Raw genomic sequence first — 17,072 nt, 5'->3', positions numbered from 1 at the left:
CGAGCTGGCCAAGACAATACCTCTGGTTTTCTCCGAAAACAGCCGAGCTAAAAACTGGGCTTATGCATGTGCATAAATGTTGTCCCAGATTAAACTATGTATGCAGTCAACACAGGCTACATAATAAGGGACAACTACCGGTATTTCTGCTTTTATTGAATTTTGTCTAAAGCAAGTCTCTGCTTAATAAAAATTGAGTCGGAAAGCGCTGACCCCAATTAGCATGTACAGACTGCACAGGCTCATATGGAATGACACTTCACCAATGCATAAAGCCCAGTATTAGCATGTACAGACTGCACAGGCTCATATGGAATGACACTTCACCAATGCATAAAGCCCAGTATTAGCATGTACAGACTGCACAGGCTCATATGGAATGACACTTCACCAATGCATAAAGCCCAGTATTAGCATGTACAGACTGCACAGGCTCATATGGAATGACACTTCACCAATGCATAAAGCCCAGTATTAGCATGTACAGACTGCACAGGCTCATATGGAATGACACTTCACCAATGCATAAAGCCCAGTATTAGCATGTACAGACTGCACAGGCTCATATGGAATGACACTTCACCAATGCATAAAGCCCAGTATTAGCTTGTACAGACTGCACAGGCTCATCTGGAATGACACTTCACCAATGCATTAAGCCCAGTATTAGCCTGTACAGACTGCACAGGCTCATCTGGAATGACACTTCACCAATGCATTAAGCCCAGTATTAGCCTGTACAGACTGCACAGGCTCATCTGGAATGACACTTCACCAATGCATTAAGCCCAGTATTAGCCTGTACAGGCTGCACAGGCTCATCTGGAATGACACTTCACCAATGCATTAAGCCCAGTATTAGCATGTACAGACTGCACAGGTTCATCTGGAATGACACTTCACCAATGCATTAAGCCTAGTATTAGCTTGTACAGGCTGCACAGGCTCATCTGGAATGACACTTCACCAATGCATTAAGCCTAGTATTAGCTTGTACAGGCTGCACAGGCTCATCTGGAATGACACTTCACCAATGCATTAAGCCCAGTATTAGCATGTACAGACTGCACAGGTTCATCTGGAATGACACTTCACCAATGCATTAAGCCTAGTATTAGCTTGTACAGGCTGCACAGGCTCATCTGGAATGACACTTCACCAATGCATTAAGCCCAGTATTAGCTTGTACAGACTGCACAGGCTCATCTGGAATGACACTTCACCAATGCATAAAGCCCAGTATTAGCTTGTACAGACTGCACAGGCTCATCTGGAATGACACTTCACCAATGCATAAAGCCCAGTATTAGCTTGTACAGGCTGCACAGGCTCATCTGGAATGACACTTCACCAATGCATTAAGCCTAGTATTAGCTTGTACAGGCTGCACAGGCTCATCTGGAATGACACTTCACCAATGCATTAAGCCCAGTATTAGCTTGTACAGACTGCACAGGCTCATCTGGAATGACACTTCACCAATGCATAAAGCCCAGTATTAGCTTGTACAGACTGCACAGGCTCATCTGGAATGACACTTCACCAATGCATAAAGCCCAGTATTAGCTTGTACAGACTGCACAGGTTCAATCTGGAATGACACTTCACCAATGCATTAAGCCCAGTATTCACAGAGCAAGACCCATACATATTGTTGGTCTTTTGGCAATTAAACAATCCTGGGCATAAGCCCCCAAAAACAAAGTAGCACTTTATTTGTTGCATGACTGACAGAAAAACTTGACAGGTCTTTGTTCCTGGATGGAATCAACTAAAATTCATAAAATTATATCAATGTTTACAAGAGCAAAAATGAAGTATATTATATTCTTATTTTTTGTGTTTAATAAATTTTGTTAAACTTAAAAGAAACAATTATATTAATTTGTAATCATATATTCAAATTAATTAAACAATATGAACTGTATATAACATACAATGTATATTGAGGATATTTGTTGGATAAAGTGGAATATCGATTTTAATACTAGTATTGACAAATCATAGAAAATATAATGTTCATTAGTCACCCACAAAATATATTTTTCTTTGATAACGAGCGAATTAAAATTAATATCTCATCAAATCCAACAATGTTCTTTTCATGTTATGCTTGCAAATGATTATTTTTGTATTCAAACTGGAGAATTATGCTATGATAATGACATCATCATGACATGACATAGAAAACAATGTCGTTTCACAGTAAAACAGTGAAAATTATTGATAAGTTACACTTTTAATTTTCAATGTTTTAAACAGTGAATTATCAGTTTTAATTCACTAATATTTCTCAATTAACCACCGGAAAACATAAAATAAATAGTCATTAGTTAAACCTGTAACACATGTAATGGAAGTAAAATAGTGAATTAAAGGGACCTTTTCACAGATTTTAGCATGCATTGAAGTTTGTCATTAAATAAATAATTTTATAGTTTATCATGCTTAAATAAGTCAGTGGTGTAACAAATAAATTTGTTTTTATTTGTTATTTTGTCTTTTTTATATAAACACATGCAATATCTGGCATGTTCAACATTTATTCAAGTACTGCAAATTTGTCTTTCAGTTTCAGTTACACTCTGAGATAAGAAATAGACAGTCAAAAACTTAAAGCAGATATTTTTGACCAAAAAACAAACACTGGTTAGTGACACAAGTTGCATAATTATTCTCTGCTTTCTGTTTGTGAAAGCATCACACAGCTCCCCCAATGTTTTGTCAGTTGTCACTAGACCTTCAATGCAGGTACAAAGTGTAAGCATCAGATGAGTAAGTTTAAACCAAACCGTGTGGTAATAGGGAGCACAGCAGGTTAATAATAATCTGATAATCATAAGTCATAAGACACTTCTTTCTTATTAACTAATAATCATAAGTCATAAGACACTTTTTATAAAAAAAAAATAAAAAAATAATTGAATTGGGATTTTTTTATAATTTCGGTTTGGGATCGGGTCAGTTTGCTTTGGGAATGCCTCCGTTTTCCGGAGGCGCAGACAGTGCTGAAAAACCCCTGCAGTTTCAGCATAAAAAATATAAGATGTACAAACAATAGTAAAAGAGAAGTGAAATTAAACAACTAGAAGATAGCAAACATGTTAAAGTTATGTTTATACTAATAGTGTCCATGCATTTAAATAAGTTTTTAAGGAAAGTCTAGTAGTTAATTAAAAACATGCCCCAAGCAAGGAAGCGCATTCACTTTTGGGATTATTGTGTTTTTAAGACTTCTTGCAAGACATTAAACTTTTAAACAATATTAACTAGCATGTTTTACTATAGAATTTGATATATATTGTGTAATTGAATGTTAATTTTTCTGTCCCATGATATAGTTGCAAAATTGTTAATAGTTTAATTGCAAAAATGCATGTGGATCTTCGACATATATCTTTTTTTATTCTTGCATAAATAATAGACACATCATGCTGTTTTTTTTTATGTTTATGTTTTTTATGTTTCATCAGTTTATGTCAAGAGCAATCGCTTTAAATTCCTTCTTCTACTTCTTCCCATAAAGTGCATGGAGCATACACCTTAGGGTAAAGAAAAAGACCACTTTCAAGCTCAATTACCCGTGAATCATTGGTTTGTATACTTTTTTAGCTTTAATTGAATACCAAAAAAAATCATAAGAAGTAGTACCATAAAATAAATGAAAGAAAAGGTGTATTTAATAGTAAATAAATTTCTGCTGTACAGAAAAAACTCCTTCTGTATGCGTGTACACGCTTGTTTTACTGTAGTAAACACTATTTGATTTATGGTACCATATGAGGATTGTGAATTAATTTAATTTAACATTATACAGTCATATGAATATGTTGGGTAAGGAAGGAAGAATACAATGTTGACATTAAAATCATATAATATACTCGCTTTAAGTAAAAAAATGATCATTTCCCCCTTCTACTTCATCTTCCGTCTTCAACATTTTGAAATCCCTGCATATGATCAAGAAACAAAAAACACAATTTAAATAATAAAATACATTATTTATATTTTGACTGTTTAGAAATGATCTTCTTTTTTGGTGGACAACAACTTCGCATATGCATGTTTGTCAAAAAATGTCATTCAGTGATTTGTTTCTAGCAGGGTCAACATGAAATCATGGATGTCACACTGCTGTAAATAGACACATGTAAAGATAGATAAAATATACGTTGTTATGCAAGTGATTTAAGATGCCCAACAATTTATAATAAAATTTATCGTGATATTTAAATATTTATTTTACTTTAAACGCAGTTACTTTTATCTATTCAAGAGGTTTTTAAGATAGAAATTTTAAATATTTTTTATTAAAAAGTGAACAACCATTAAACTTGCTATTAAAACGTTTGTAAACAAGACTAGTGGTTGCTATATCTATCATTAAACTACCTCTTCTCGAACCTCACGTCTTTTCGAACCCATCATTTGTTAACATTTTATGTGCATGCGCGCACGCGCACTACGTCAACATTTTTTGTGCATGAGTAATTTTTTACGATGACTCACACGTAGCAGCAAAATCGACGAAAATGCGTCAAAAACAGGTAGAATAAGTAGAATAATCATAAAACACGTAAAAATCTTTGTATTTCTCAATGCTTTTTATATATATATATATATATATATATACAGATTTTCCTTAAAAAAAAACTATAAAAACATGGTCTCATTTTTGTTCTCAACTTTGCTTGACAATTAGCACGTTTCGGCTGCTAGTCACGTGACCATGGTCAAAACATGTGACTAATTTATTTTTAATGTTGTACACTGAAGGGTTCCAAAGAAGGTACTCGTTGTTTGGGCGGCATTGAAAGTTTCACATGTGCTGGAAACTGGCAAAAATCTGTTATCAAAAGAGGATTTACATAGCAATTAAAGTTGCCAGCCATGTAGAAACAAGTTATTTATCAAATAGAGTACTTATTAATATGTTTCACTATTTTCAACATTAATCATCACTATATTTGACGTGTCAAAAATTAAGAGGTTCGAAAGATGGTTCATCCATGATATATCCTAAATCTTACAAAATGTTTTTGGTTAATTTCTCTAAAAACGAATTACCTTTTGGGAGCTGGATTGTTCAATTTAAATGTGCAGGCTTTTATTTCTAATCAATGTGCAAATTAAAAAAGACCTCTTTTAAGCTTTTGCCCGAAAATTAGGTAGCACCTATAATCATATTATTATTAAATAATTTAAAAAGTGTAATGTAACCTATATTTCATGTTTGTTGTTTTCTCGATTTTGTATTTATGTTTCACACAGAGATGTCTTTGAAGAAAGGGCAAGTATAGATAATAGTGCATTTTATAATGCAACATCTTGAATTTACGATTGTGAATGACTTACCTAATGGGCCTGAAATTCCAATAACAAATATCACAACAAAAAATAACATGACGTCCGTCTGCTCTGGTTCACTGCAACACTTTGTTTACATTGATATTCGCTTGACAGACCAAGACTTTCTTCTCAAATATCGAAGTATTGTATCGCTGTCATCACACAGTGTAAAAGTCAGAGCGGTCTAACCAACAAACGGCCAAGTTCGATACGGTTGTTTTTAAGCAATTGATCAAAGAACATGTATTTTTTAAATGTTTAAATCATCACTGATTTTTTATGTTTCTATGATAAACTTTTAGAAATGCTTACAACAGGTACACCAAGTTTATTGAAATTTGAGTTCAATCACATTTATTGTCAACGAATATAACCGCAGAAAAATAGGCAGCACCAACGTTGTGATAGACGTTTATCAGTAACAAAAACCATGTTGGGTGCAATCAGTTAATTTAAATAGCTAGGATAAGCTTAGATTGAACTTATTTATTATAGCTTGATTGCATCAAAACCATTAAGCTCATTTGAAACACCCTCAAGCCCATTTCCTGGGACTAGAACCAGTGCTGTGCCTTTGAGGGAGATCAAAAGAATGCTCAAAATGATGGAATTCAAACCCATGACTCCCAATCGCTAGGCGGACAGAATATCAACTACGCAACAGCGACCTCTATAATTACGATAGGTTGTATCAGCATACTGTACTATACAATGTATCATACAAAATGATAGCCATTTAGAGATTAAGATTCAATCACCACTCTGGCGTGTTTTAGAAATCTTGCCAGATAGTCATTAACCCCATTTTAACCAGAAAATAGACTCTAGTCTGTCTAAATGAGCATATGGCTTTTGATATGACAAAGCTTAAATAAATAGGTATGAAGTGATTATCACGATCTGTCAGTTGGGTTTATATATGTGGCATAATGACAATTATTTTACAAGTATATTGTTCTTTCTTGTATTATATAGATTAACAGTCCAGATTAGCAACTCATTTATACTTATATCTCAATATACTTGCAGAAGTCATAAATGACGCAAATGATGATGTTTTTATGACTAGCACAAATACCTTTTTAAAGGTTCATTTATCTACTGAATAAGTATTATGCTTAAAGCAAAAGCCATTCACTTGTTGAACAGGCATAAATAAAAGGTATGAATAAAATAAGACACAAATCAACACATTCCCCTCATAGTACTTTATTTTCCCCATATGAAATGTACTGGTAGTAAATATGAACAAACAGCTAAAAGATAATACGGAGATTCTAATAATGTAGCTTATGTTGCCCAAATGGTTACTACAATTGCCTCAAAAGAATATTAAAAGGACCTGTTCACAGATTTTTGCACGTTTTGAAGTTTGTCATTTAATGCTTAAAATTGATCAATGTAAACATCAGAACTAAAGAGTTCCATTACACATCAAAAATAAAATTAAAGAAAAAAAAAAGAAAACAACACTGGGCTGACACCACTGACTCTTGGAGTAAAAGTCTATCACTTAACCCACTCTGCCATCCCTGCTGAAATGATACTGAACGTATTTTATACTGTATATAAGACATCTTGGTTGTCACAAAATATAATGATGAGAACTTTCCAAATTATACAATTGTTTTCACATTTGCAATGCCTTATAATATTTAGATTTTAAGTCGTCAAAAGATGCTTATAATGGTAATTTGAGAGCATTTTTAGTGTTCAGTATAACTGTTTCCTTGCTAAAAAACTAAATACAAAGAAAATGTGCAAATCTCAATTATTTTCTTTAGTTTTGTAAATTTATCAAAAGGGAGAAAGGTCCCTTCAATACACAATGCAGTATTAGTGCACATAAGACAACTTTTTTTAATATGTTGGCATTTACTGTATGTCACGGTTAAGACACACAAATGAGTATCATTTAAAATACACAATTTGTTTTTCTACATGTAATGTATACATATCATTTATTGCTGCTGATAGCAAAAACACAAGTTGATTGTTCTAATGTGGATTACATCTGTTCAAATTTGCTTATAAATTAATGTTGTTTACAAACATAGTTTTTAGTCTGAAGCTTTAACAACAGAACTCTGAGACTGCAGTTAACAACCATACATGTTGTGTACAAACATTGAAACAACTATAAACACAAATATACCAGTATGCTCTGATGTAAAATTTGACAATGTTACACTATCCTTAAAATTATTTTAATTTCACAATCACAACAAATTCCTTTATTATGATGATGTAATAAATATTCTTAAACACTGTATTTACAGGTAAGCATTCACACTCTACGTAAACATTAAATACACAGTCAACAATTTAATATAATTTCAATCAATATAAAAATAAATGCATACGATAAAGTTTTAAGCCCATTGTATCACAGAAAATTTATAATCAACTGATTATCAGGTACAAACTAAAGGAAAGAATTATTCAGGTTAAAAACACACAAACACATAAGTATACAAAAATAGTCTCTGAAACAAGTAGTCAAATAATACCCAATAGATAAACAATATGGCATACTTGTTGACGACTTTATCAGAATCATTAAATGGTCAGTGAAACATTTGAAAACACACAAACAAGGAAACGTTTCATTAACAATATCTTAGTTACCATGTTGATTAAAAGCCACCTTTTGTCATTTTTGAATTTATACAACAAAACCTCATACATAAAACCCAAAAATACAATAGTTATTTTAATATTTGAACTGAAATCTTTAACAAATATAAACTCTAACAGTTAATGTCAGATGGTTTGTCCCATGACAGCATTCCATTCCACAATACGATGGTAGGCAGTGTATTCTACGAAAACCAACCACAACACGAGAGCCAATTTTGAGATTCTGTGAAGGGAGATCACTCACACTGGTTCCATCTCAAGATCAAAGGCCTCACCCTCCTCACCCCCAGTGTAGAACGAGGCATGAAGCATGATCACAAAGAATGAAGCACCTGAAATAGTCAACACTTAAAGTGTAGAACGAGGCATGAAGCAAGTTTGATTAGAACACTGTTTATGCATACTAACACAATCGTATGTACGGTATGGAGCAGGATGACCTCGACCTGTACATACCTATGGACGAGGTTAATAAAGTATCATTATCGAAAAAAAAATGAAAAAAAAAGAAGCATGATCACAAAGAATGAAGCACCTGAAATGGTCAACAATAAGCATTATTAAAAAGAACAAATCGTCTGAAATAGTCACTCATCGCAGCATATATTATCACACACTACAAAGCACCTAAAATAGTCCACAATTAGCATAGTAAAAAATATAGAAGCATCTGAAATGGTCCACAATCAGCATCAACACAAATATTGAAGCAGCTGAAATAGTGCACATACAGCAATTGCGACCCCCAAAAAATATTACACACTTCCCATTAAGCACAAAAAAAGTTTGACAATTACTTAAGAATGAAGCATTATCTATTACCGGGTATGACAAATAACTAGGCAAAAGTTATGATTCCAAATTATGCATATTTATTAAATTGTTTGACATTTTGTTACATTATTAAGTTACTAAATATTCAACATTTTACAATCACACTAATGGGTAGGCTAGCAATATGTAACCATAAGTTACTTTGCCATGAAGAGTTAAATTCCTGTCCGATTTTTGTTATTGTTTAGTTAGATCATTATTAACTTGCTAAATTAAACAAAAACTCTTCTCTAAAACACATCTAAAACTTTTAAACCCTTCACACCAGTGTTCTTGTTTTTGATTTTTATTAAATACCATAACTAAAAAATGAAATGATGTGAATATTCATAGAGAACACTCAGGAAACCATTGAAAGAACACTTCCTTTAAGAGTTTGCAAAACATAAACATTCTGCCCACTCACCAATCACCCAGAACACTGCAGATCCAGCCCCCGCCAGCCAGAACAGCGGGAAAGAGCACAGCCCTACCACACTGTACTGCTGGGCAACTGTCAGCTCACGACCTGGAATCGGACAGTTATATAAATATATGCACATAGGAAACAGGTGACATGTGAATTTATGAAGATTCTAATGGTCTGAATGTTTATTATCATTGTTAAAATACTGTTGGCGAATAAAATGTAGTTCTGACATTTATTTTGACTTGAACATGATTGCAAAAGGCCCTGAGGACCTGACTGACATCAATTAAATGTTCTGAACATGTTCAAAAATTGTAACGTTATCACCCCTTTTCATGAAGATTAGGCAAAAAAAAATTGATTTTTTCTTAAATCCTACATGGTTTTTGAACTCCGGTGACCCATTATAAACATTTGGCCGAGATAGCATGCGGAAAAATGTTCTTACCAAGTTTCTTAAAGATTGGAAAATAAATGTGGTCTCTAGTCCTTTTTTTATTTGACCTAGCGATATATTTATTTACCCCATGTGTTCATATTGTGTGAAATATAATTGGAACAAGTTTTATGACGAAACTGCATGTAGATTAGGCGATAAATGCTGCCTCTACAGTGTTCACAAGGCAAATTTGACAGCAGACAAACGGCAATACAAACACCTGAACATGATCATGTTGAGCTTAAGTGAGCTGAAAAGTAAGCCCTGCAATGTTGTAGAGCACAGTTGGATGGAGCTACTTTGCTTTTTACGTGTACATTCATGAAATGAATTTACATGTGTTTAAATTTGTAAAATATATTCTTGAATTTGACGCACTTTGAGTGAGGCTATAAAAGCTCTGGACAGTGTAATTCTTTTAGTTGTTGTAGATTTTATATTAGTTACATGTTAATTATCATTCTGAAATCAACTGTTCAGATTCCAATAATTTACCCATTATTTTAAGCTTGTTGTCACGATTTTTCAAGTTGATGATGTAACAGGCACCGAGGCAAGCTGCTATGGCAACAAGAAGCATAGGAGAAGTAAGTCTGAAACAAAAACACAGAATCATCACTGTCATATTACAGACATACTGCATATTATCAAAAAGATGCAAAACAAAATGAAGCTACTAGTACATTGTGAGGTATCCTTTCAAATAACTACTTAAGTTATTTGGCCAGCCGATAAAACCCATGTAAGTGTAATCTCAATAACTCAAAATATTATATTTATTGAATAAAAGAGACAATTACCTATATCAATTGTTGCTGGAAAAGGCTTTAAAAACTAAACAATTGGAGTTTATCTTAAATAAAAAAATACAGCAACAATTTAACATATTTTTCATGTCAACATAAACATATTACTTATGTTTAATACAACCTACATGCAGAACACAACAAGGCCGATAAACACAAACAAATAGTTGCTCTGGAAATGCTCAATGTTTTTCACAATCCTCTTCGGTAGTGGTGCAACTGATTTAGGGGTTTGGAACCGTTTTGTGTTGATAAACTCTCCCCATGGCCGAATACCCTCTCTTGTTCTTGCAAACCACTCTCGTGCATTAGTGTTTGACAATGTAAAAGCCATTATTCTGAAAGAAAATAGAATAAAAAAATTAAACCAGAGCACTGCATAACGGGTGCCAACGCTCGGCTGCGGGTGCAGTTTTTCAATAAATGAAAGCTTGTCAGAAATTATTATCATTGTTTTTTTTAGAGGCCACAGTGACCTTGATCTGTTACCTAGTGACCCAAAAATGGGTACGAGACCCGTGATTTTTGCATACATCTGATTCTCACATCACAGCTATCGATGCAACATGACACATTGCAGTGATTCCGAGTGACAAGAACATTTTGGTGATGTCTCGGCGATTCCACAGTGACCGTTGCGCGATGTATCTCGCTGTAAGGCAATCAGCGCAAATCACCACAAACCTCTTTGATATACCTTTTTTCGCGATTTGAAGTCGGCAACATGGCAATCGGAAATATGTATTCCGCAAACTAGGATACATTGTAAATAACCGAAATATCAAGACTATTGTCAAGCAATATGGCCCCCTACCGGCTCCACCATTGTCAGAAATTCCACCATTTTCAGATTATTATTTTTTTTGGTTGCCATAGCAACCACAATTTTTTGACGTAGGAACAAAATGAAATGATGTGCATAATGTTTATATTGTCATCTATCCATGTTGCAAGTTTCATGAAAAAATATTAAAACTTTTAAAGTTATCGCAGGATCAAAAAAAGTGTGACGGACAGACAGACAGACAGACTGACTGAGACACAGACCGCAAACCATAAGTCCCCTCCGATGAAACCAGTAGGGGACAATAAATATTTGCAGGTTTTTTTTTCTTCTTTGTGACCCGCCGAAAATCGGCCCTTTCCCCTCCGATTTTTTGTTCCCCTCAACTGGTAAATTTTCCCCTAGATTTCATTTTTCCCTCCAAATTTTTTTTTTTTTTTTTAAACCTTTAAATATAAAAGTTTACCTATTCCAGTGAAGAAAATAAAAAAATAATGCACAATTAAATTTTCTGTTTTCCTTGAATTTGTTTTAAAAACAGTAAAATATTTCGGAATTGGCAAAAAATGATTTCAGAAACTGGAAATCTGAAATTAGAAATTCGACAATCTGCTTCAAATATGGTGACAATCACATCTTCATTGCTTTATCCATTTGTTTAACCGATTAAAATTCATTTTTTTTTCAAAATGATAACAAATGTTGTTTTATGACAAATTGATAGTGTTTAAATGACTTGGCCACGCGCCCAACATCTGTGGTTGTGTTTATGAAATTCTTATACATATTTATCGTCATAAATGTTTAAGATTATTTTCTCGTAACTGATGTTATCATTATATTGGATTATCGGATAAATGTGAACATTAAAAAGTGGTATGTATACAGTTATCGATATGATTTGGTTTATATGCATGAATTGGCTAATCACCAATGTCACCGATATCCACTGGGATCACGGCGAATCAACACAAAATTAAGAGGAATCACCAGGAAGATTGCATTGGCGCGACAGTGAAGTGACAAATCATGTGAAATCTCTGTGATTTTCCACTCAAAAATCAAACTGTACACCGTGACTCTGTGAATTAGGCAAAAATCACGGGTCTCATAGTGTAGAAACAAATGTCAAGGTTTTAGCACGACGCGGACGGCAAGCTGGCTATGACAATACGTCGAGTTTTCTCCGAAAAGAGCCGAGCTAAAAATAAAAAAAAATGGTCTCTCATCAATTCCAGTGAGTTTCGCCATTAAACAATGCATTTAGATGCTAACTTCACTATCATTTTTATAACAGTCTGAGATAATACCTACATGTATGCCTGTAGCAGTTGAACCAGTTAAAAATAAACAAATCTGAGTGAAAAGGTCTTCCCCAGAATTTTGTTAAAGGCACAGGCGCAAAGATCCACAATTTTAAGTTAAAAATGCTGGATTGAACCAGATTCTCTGGATTGGTAACAATCCCTCTAACTGCTTCACTTAAGGCTGTTTGAAGTGAGCTTATTTTACTACACATTTTTAATCTAGCAATTTAGGCGGAATTTAAGATATAAAACTAGCACCAACAATATCTGGAAATATATTTATATGAGAGCCACTGATTTGGAAATTAAGGCACTGTGCTTGAATGCCCTGGGGAAATGTTAACATGAATTTTTTTTACACAGAAGAGTGAGCCTTTAACTTGTTTAAGACTTAAATGTTTCAATGGAAAATTATTTTATACTGTTACATGGCATTGTCATCCATTTAAAATATAATTTCACTAATGTGGTATTAACAAAAAATGCTGGATAATTCTTAAGAAGAAAGGGAAAATAGAGGAGCAAAGTCCTTTAAAGCATAAATAATTAAAAAGCAAAGTCCTTTAAGGCATAAATGGGTGCCTGTCAACTCGTACCTAAGTCACTCGCACGGTAGTCAACTCGCACGTTTTTTGGTCAACTCGCACGGCATTTCTGGTCAACTCGCACTTTTCAAAGTCAACTCGCATGCCTCGAAAAATATATAGAAATAGATGAAGGATGTAATATGATCAGTAGTTGATAAGAAGTTTATAAGTAAAAATAATAATAATTATGTCCTTTTTCAATAATCTGAATATACAGTTGTCACATTTAATGGCTCTTTTACTCTTGTGGTCGATGTTTTTCACGGGTTATATGAATGTTTGTAATAGGTGTGAAAGGTCTTATATACAACTAACAATTATTACAATGGCAAAGCATTAATCAATTAAACTAAATTGGTATGATAATTAATCAGTGATACTTTAATGTTTGTCACAAAACGGAGAATGTTAATTTAGCTTGTAATTGTTTTTCGTTTATAATCAGGTGCGAGTTAAATTAAAGAAAATTAAAACGAAAATTAGGTGATGTTTGTTGCATGCGGTTATTTCATAATAGATCAAAGTTTTTTAGTTATGAATATAAATCGACTTAATTAAGAATAGGTTATCATTATCAACATATATGTGCTACGGAATACATACGTATAGTGAATTCATGCGTTTTGTGTGTGATGGATTATCCGTGTATATTGTGTTCAAGGAATGTGGGTCCAAGGCAGCAAGCAATTGAATGCGATAGTTGCCAAAAATGGCAACACCGAACATGCAAAACCGGTTAATACCATTCATGTCATTGTATACTATAATATTTCAAACAAGTGGAAAGTGATACTCATTTTCTATAGCGTGTCCGTTGCAAAACTTACATTTTCTATTTTCGTGTATTATGTTAATTAATCTAATTAATGTGAAGATAATCGAAATCGTGTTAGTGGTGTGTTGTATTTCTTATTTCTGATTTGTCATAAAGTCAAGTAGTTATCTCAATATACCAGCTTTTCTCAATATACCAGCTTTGCTTGAAGTTATTTAATAAACGTTGTTTATTTGTATTGTATTGTAGATGAATGTTTGTTTTTGTGATACTGTTATCACTCGATCCAAGTATTTTTAACCAATATCGGAATATATGTAATTTGCAATGATTAATTCAAATACTTTTAATTGTTCGCGCGTTGATTTATAATAGTGGAAAGTATTGAATTATTTGTATTCTAATTTCTATTTAATTGTTATAAACTTTGTATAAGCTTATATTTTTTACCTTTAATGAGCTATGAAAGATATTGAAAACAGCTGTCACCTAATCAGTAACAATACCCTATTTCTCACCACTAAAATTACAATAAACAGATAATATGTCAGTCATTCAGAGCTGATAAGGGTACTGATTATCGAGGAGTAGATAAGGCTATAACTGATAGGGGTTGTCTAGAGATAAGGCTGTAGTATGGAATACTTAAATAAATATTTTTTATTTGTTCATGCTATACAATTTAATATTTAATTAATTGATGTAGAACCGTAACTCGAGTACAAATTTTAAAAATGTTGGTAAATTTTATTAAAATATTAAATAAATAAATATTTGAGTCTTGTAAAATTGTATGATTGAGAATTATTGTAAAATTAATCATTGTTTCGTACAACCATGTTTAAATACGTGTAGGTATGATAATTATATATGCGCGGTTTATATGATATTTAAAAAAAATACTTAGATGTATGTCTCCTTGTGTATATATTGTAAATCTTTGATTATGTGTGAAAATATTGAAACAAATATTATTTTTTTTTATAGATGTATGTCGCCTTGTGTATATATTGTAAATCTTTGATTATGTGTAAAAATATTTAAAAAAATATATATAGATGTATGTCTCATTGTGTACATATTGTAAGCTTTGTTAATGTGTGTTAATATTGAAATAAATATTAAAAGATAAGTATGAAGATGTATGTCTTCTTGTGTACATATTGTAAAGCTATGATACTGTGTGTAAATATATTGAACTAAATATTACAATAAAAGTATATAGATGTATGTCTACTTGTGTACATATATAAAGCTTTGATAATGTGTATTAATAATGTTATAAAAATTAAAATAATTGTTAAAAAATATATTTTTAAAAGTACTTAAAATGTCAGTTTTAATGTGCCGATAACGTTATTATGGTATAAACAATATTTTGTGATTTTTTTTTTTGTTATTTTGTAAATATTTTTCAATAAAAAGTATTAACTAAACTCTGAAAGTATTAATCATTTGTTTTTATGCATAATTTACTCATTTAGAACCCAATAATACATCAATATTTTGACTACTGTGCGAGTTGACTTAGGTACGAATTAACTTATGTGCAAGTTAACCAAAAAATGTGCGAGTTGACTACCGTGCGAGTTGACTTAAGTACGAGTCGACTGTAAACCGCATAAATAATTAAAAAGATGCTTACATAAGACTAGCACCAACAATATCTGGAAATATATTTATATGAGAGCCACTGATTTGGAAATTAAGGCACTGTGCTTGAATGCCCTGGGGAAATGTTAACATGACTTTTTTACACAGAAGAGCAAGCCTTTAACTTGTTTAAGACTTAAGACAAGTTAAGTGTTTCAATAGAAAGTTACTTTAAACTGTTACATGGCATTGTCACCCATTTAAAATAAAATTTCACTAATGTGGTATTAACAAAAAATGCTGGATAATTCTGAAGAAGAAAGGTAAAATAGAGGAGCAAAGTCCTTTAAGGCATAAATAATTAAAAAGATGCTTACATCCGAATCGTATAATCCGAATACATTGCAATAGGTTAACATTTTAATTCTTACTTACTCGGTGTAATTCACCATAAGAAATTAATGCAAAACATACTTATTTTTCACCTTTGTTTTACGGTCTGATTTTCAAATGATGGGGTATCAATATTTCCTTCCAAATTGACAGCTGATGAATGTTTGTCCATGTCACTGACTCCGACGTGTAAATAGTAGAAAACGTCATCAAAACATGTGGTACAAAATACGAGACCCAATGAAATATTAAAGGCTACAGACCACATGTATTCACTGCTGAGGGAAATAGATACTTGAAAGATGAAGTTGTGTTTGGTGTAATAACGATTTTAATAAAAACTGTCGCAACATTCAGTTTCCTTAACTTCCCAGGATTATTTTCTCGATATGCAAAAATGACAAGACAAGAAACCACTTAAGATAAATTAGTCTAAATCTGGTGTTTTCGCGTCTGAATTGTCAATGCAAAGGTATTTGCAGTTGAACAAATTAAGTTACACGAAACCTTACACCTAGTATGGCAATTAACCCTTAGAAACAATGTAAACTATTAACAACACAACAGACATAATTACAAATTTGGAATTTAGCTTAATGGCAGAGAGTGGGGGGGGGGGGGCTATTTTAATTTATGCCCCACTCTTTTTAAAAATGTCCTTTTATTCACTAGTTCATTTGTCAATGTTCTTGTAAATACTTGCAGTTCGTTTTTATTGGCAATCAATTTCATGGAGTAACATACAGTTTTACTTGATAATAACATAGGGTGGTGCGGTGGTCTAGTGGTAACACACTGGTCTTCCATTCCAGAGGTCCCTGGTTCAATTCCTGGCCGGGGCACTGGAAATTTCAGAAATGCTTCAAGTGTTTCCCACCCAACTAGAGATGTACTGGTATGAAACCCAGGTAATTCTCGCGTGTATCGGTGCTATACACTGAGCACGTAAAAGAACCAAGGGATCTTTTCGCAAAGAGCTAGGGTATCGCACCCGGATTCCTTGTATCTCAATACTGTCTCTTCTGCTTGCTGTCTCTTCAGCAAAAACCAAAGGACCCCATTGGAAATAAGTGCTTGCACTTTAGTTTAAACCTATTTATTTTAGCTCGATTGCGTCGAAAGCCTTAGGCTTATATAAACGCTCTCGAGTCCGTTT

At 33.0% G+C, this 17,072-nt stretch overlaps 2 protein-coding genes across 5 annotated transcripts in view; both read right to left on the bottom strand.

The window, feature by feature from the left end:
• The window catches only part of LOC127873834 (fibroblast growth factor receptor 1-like), a 49,525-nt gene extending 44,086 nt beyond the window's left edge, over positions 1-5,439 (bottom strand). For all 3 annotated transcript variants that reach the window (XR_008046402.1, XM_052417849.1, XM_052417865.1), the window contains exon 1: positions 5,356-5,439. Coding sequence is in view for 2 of the 3 variants with exons in the window: in XM_052417849.1 (XP_052273809.1) it covers positions 5,356-5,404 (49 nt within the window). In the remaining variant the exon portion in view is untranslated. The remainder of the gene's footprint in view (positions 1-5,355) is intronic.
• Positions 5,440-6,542: 1,103 nt separating this feature from the next.
• LOC127873896 (prenylated Rab acceptor protein 1-like) lies at positions 6,543-16,128 on the bottom strand. 2 transcript variants are annotated; one of them, XM_052418006.1, is made up of 5 exons: positions 16,009-16,128; positions 10,606-10,815; positions 10,167-10,264; positions 9,230-9,331; positions 6,543-8,321 (listed from the first exon to the last, which is right to left on the bottom strand). In XM_052418006.1, the coding sequence occupies exons 1-5, from the start codon at positions 16,086-16,088 to the stop codon at positions 8,230-8,232; spliced, it is 582 nt and encodes a 193-aa protein (XP_052273966.1). In that variant the 5' UTR covers positions 16,089-16,128; the 3' UTR covers positions 6,543-8,229. The 2 variants fall into 2 exon arrangements, with proteins under 2 accessions (XP_052273966.1, XP_052273973.1); XM_052418013.1 differs by having other exon boundaries at positions 15,998-16,127.
• Between the last annotated feature and the right edge of the window lie 944 nt (positions 16,129-17,072).

Source organism: Dreissena polymorpha, chromosome 1, assembly GCF_020536995.1.
Source record: "Dreissena polymorpha isolate Duluth1 chromosome 1, UMN_Dpol_1.0, whole genome shotgun sequence".
Lineage (NCBI taxonomy): Eukaryota > Metazoa > Mollusca > Bivalvia > Myida > Dreissenidae > Dreissena > Dreissena polymorpha.
This window is presented reverse-complemented; position numbering and strand designations above follow the sequence as displayed.

Bases quoted from the DNA above. Each gene is read 5' to 3' on its own strand.
- LOC127873896 (XM_052418006.1), bottom strand. From the start codon at position 16,088: ATGGACAAACATTCATCAGCTGTCAATTTGGAAGGAAATATTGATACC. The intron at 10,816-16,008 runs GTGAAAAATAAG...ATTTTCTTTCAG, and splicing joins AATCAGACCGTAAAACAAAG to AATAATGGCTTTTACATTGT. The intron at 9,332-10,166 runs GTAAATTATTGG...GTCCGATTCCAG, and splicing joins CAACAAGCTTAAAATAATGG to GTCGTGAGCTGACAGTTGCC.